The 1,321-nt window shown below is 44.7% G+C and overlaps 1 protein-coding gene across 1 annotated transcript in view; it reads left to right on the top strand.

Annotated features, from left to right (window-relative positions):
• The first annotated feature begins 28 nt into the window (after nt 1-28).
• LOC107489725 (conserved oligomeric Golgi complex subunit 2) overlaps nt 29-1,321 on the top strand; it is a 4,884-nt gene continuing 3,591 nt past the window's right edge. Inside the window, exons 1-2 of the mRNA XM_016110480.3 lie at nt 29-654; nt 1,059-1,265. Of these exons, the coding sequence (XP_015965966.1) occupies nt 199-654; nt 1,059-1,265 (663 nt within the window). The 5' untranslated portion in view covers nt 29-198. The remainder of the gene's footprint in view (nt 655-1,058; nt 1,266-1,321) is intronic.

The raw sequence follows: 1,321 nt of genomic DNA, 5'->3' as shown, positions 1-1,321 counted from the left end.
TATTTCAGCCCAAAAAAAAGGACATAGTTTCCGCATTGATATAATGGTAATAGAAATTAAGATACGGTGACTCTCCTCTCCGGTAGGCTCCCGTGCGGTGCGATTAGTGGCGGTTGGCCCTTTCCGGAAAATACTGCAATCGATCCATTCTTTCAGCAACCAAACAACAAACAAAGCCAGGCCCTCCAGAACCGAATAATGGCGGATCCGATGCCGGCGCCACCAAGATCTGCCACGGACCTTTTCTCGGATCCGCTGGACTCCCGCCCTCTGTGGTTCAAACCGGCGTCGTTTCTTTCTCCTGACTTCGACTCCGAATCTTACATCTCTGAGCTGCGAACCTTCGTCCCCTTCGACACGCTCCGCTCAGAGCTGAACAGCTACCTCTCCTCCCTCAACCACGAGCTCATCGATCTCATCAACCGCGACTATGCTGACTTTGTTAACCTCAGTACCAAGCTCGTCGACGTCGACGCTGCCGTCGTTCGCATGCGTGCGCCGCTCGTTGAGCTCCGTGAGAAGATCGAGCAGTTCAGGGGATCCGTTGAGGTGTCCCTTGTCGCCATCAAGAACGGTTTGAAGCAGAGATCCGAGGCTGCCGCTGCTAGAGAGACTCTCGAGCTTCTTCTTGACACGTTTCACGTTGTTTCTAAGGTAGGTTGCAATTTTATAGCTATGGTTTTCCTTTTTAGTCGTTGCTTGATTGAATTTGAGCATCTTTATGTGAGATCTTGGTGTCATTTCTTCTATGTCTGGTGAGAATGCGAGTGGTGTGAATGAGTTACTATATAGTGTAATGTAGTGTAGTGTGGTGTTTCTGTTTGAGTAGGAAGGTTATGCCATTCTTCTGATGTTTAGGTTTTGCTATGTTCGTTGTTTTTTATTCCAAAGAATATAGAAACTGGACTAGAAACTTTGTATTTTTGCCAATTCGAGAAGATATCCATATCATTTATAAAGGTTGATTTTTGAATAGTTGAGATTGGGGTAGAAAGCTATTGATCGAAATTCAGTTGCTATTACATGGTGGTAAGCTTGACGTATCTGGATGATTGCAGGTTGAAAAGCTGATAAAGGAGCTGCCTAGTGTACCCACTGATTGGTCGAATGGGGATGGAAGTTTGACAGACAAGAATTCCCTGAGCAATGGAGTTTCTGTGCAGCATGTTGAGAATGGAACAAGTGTTAGAGAGACCCAAAGCATGCTATTGGAGAGAATTGCTAGCGAGATGAACAGGCTAAAATTCTATGTTACACATGCAAAGGTTTGTTTTAATTTTTTTAATTTTTCTTTTACTTTCATTGAAACACTCTTAGTATC

This window comes from Arachis duranensis, chromosome 1 (genome assembly GCF_000817695.3).
Source record: "Arachis duranensis cultivar V14167 chromosome 1, aradu.V14167.gnm2.J7QH, whole genome shotgun sequence".
Taxonomy (NCBI): domain Eukaryota; kingdom Viridiplantae; phylum Streptophyta; class Magnoliopsida; order Fabales; family Fabaceae; genus Arachis; species Arachis duranensis.
This window is presented reverse-complemented; position numbering and strand designations above follow the sequence as displayed.